Source organism: Myotis brandtii, unplaced genomic scaffold, assembly GCF_000412655.1.
Source record: "Myotis brandtii unplaced genomic scaffold, ASM41265v1 scaffold187, whole genome shotgun sequence".
In the NCBI taxonomy this organism is placed as follows: Eukaryota; Metazoa; Chordata; class Mammalia; order Chiroptera; family Vespertilionidae; genus Myotis; species Myotis brandtii.
Window position 1 is genome coordinate 2,040,653 of NW_005356944.1, and position 244 is coordinate 2,040,896.

The 244-nt window shown below is 68.4% G+C and overlaps 1 protein-coding gene across 1 annotated transcript in view; it reads right to left on the bottom strand.

Moving 5' to 3' along the window:
• Positions 1-239, bottom strand: part of CD248 (CD248 molecule, endosialin) — a gene marked incomplete at its 5' end in the record, with an annotated part of 2,194 nt that extends 1,955 nt beyond the window's left edge. Inside the window, one exon of the mRNA XM_014538218.1 lies at positions 3-239. Coding sequence (XP_014393704.1) covers positions 3-239 — 237 coding nt within the window. The remainder of the gene's footprint in view (positions 1-2) is intronic.
• Positions 240-244: the final 5 nt, after the last annotated feature.

Consider the following 244-nt stretch of genomic DNA (forward strand, 5'->3'; position numbering starts at 1 on the left):
CGGTGGGTCCCTGGGCACAGAGACCCAGCCCGCGACCAGCTCACACCGCCCTGGGGCTGCTTCACGCACAGCACTGAGGCCTGTCTGCCCGTCTGGCACGGCACAGCGGCCACGGAGCCGAAGGGCAGCCACTCAAACTCGGTGGAGACCAGGTGGAAGGGTGTGGTGTAGATGGCGGGGCCGGCCTGGCCAGCCTCCTCTGGCAACGCTGGGCAGGAGCCCTCAAAGCCGAACTGACACAGGT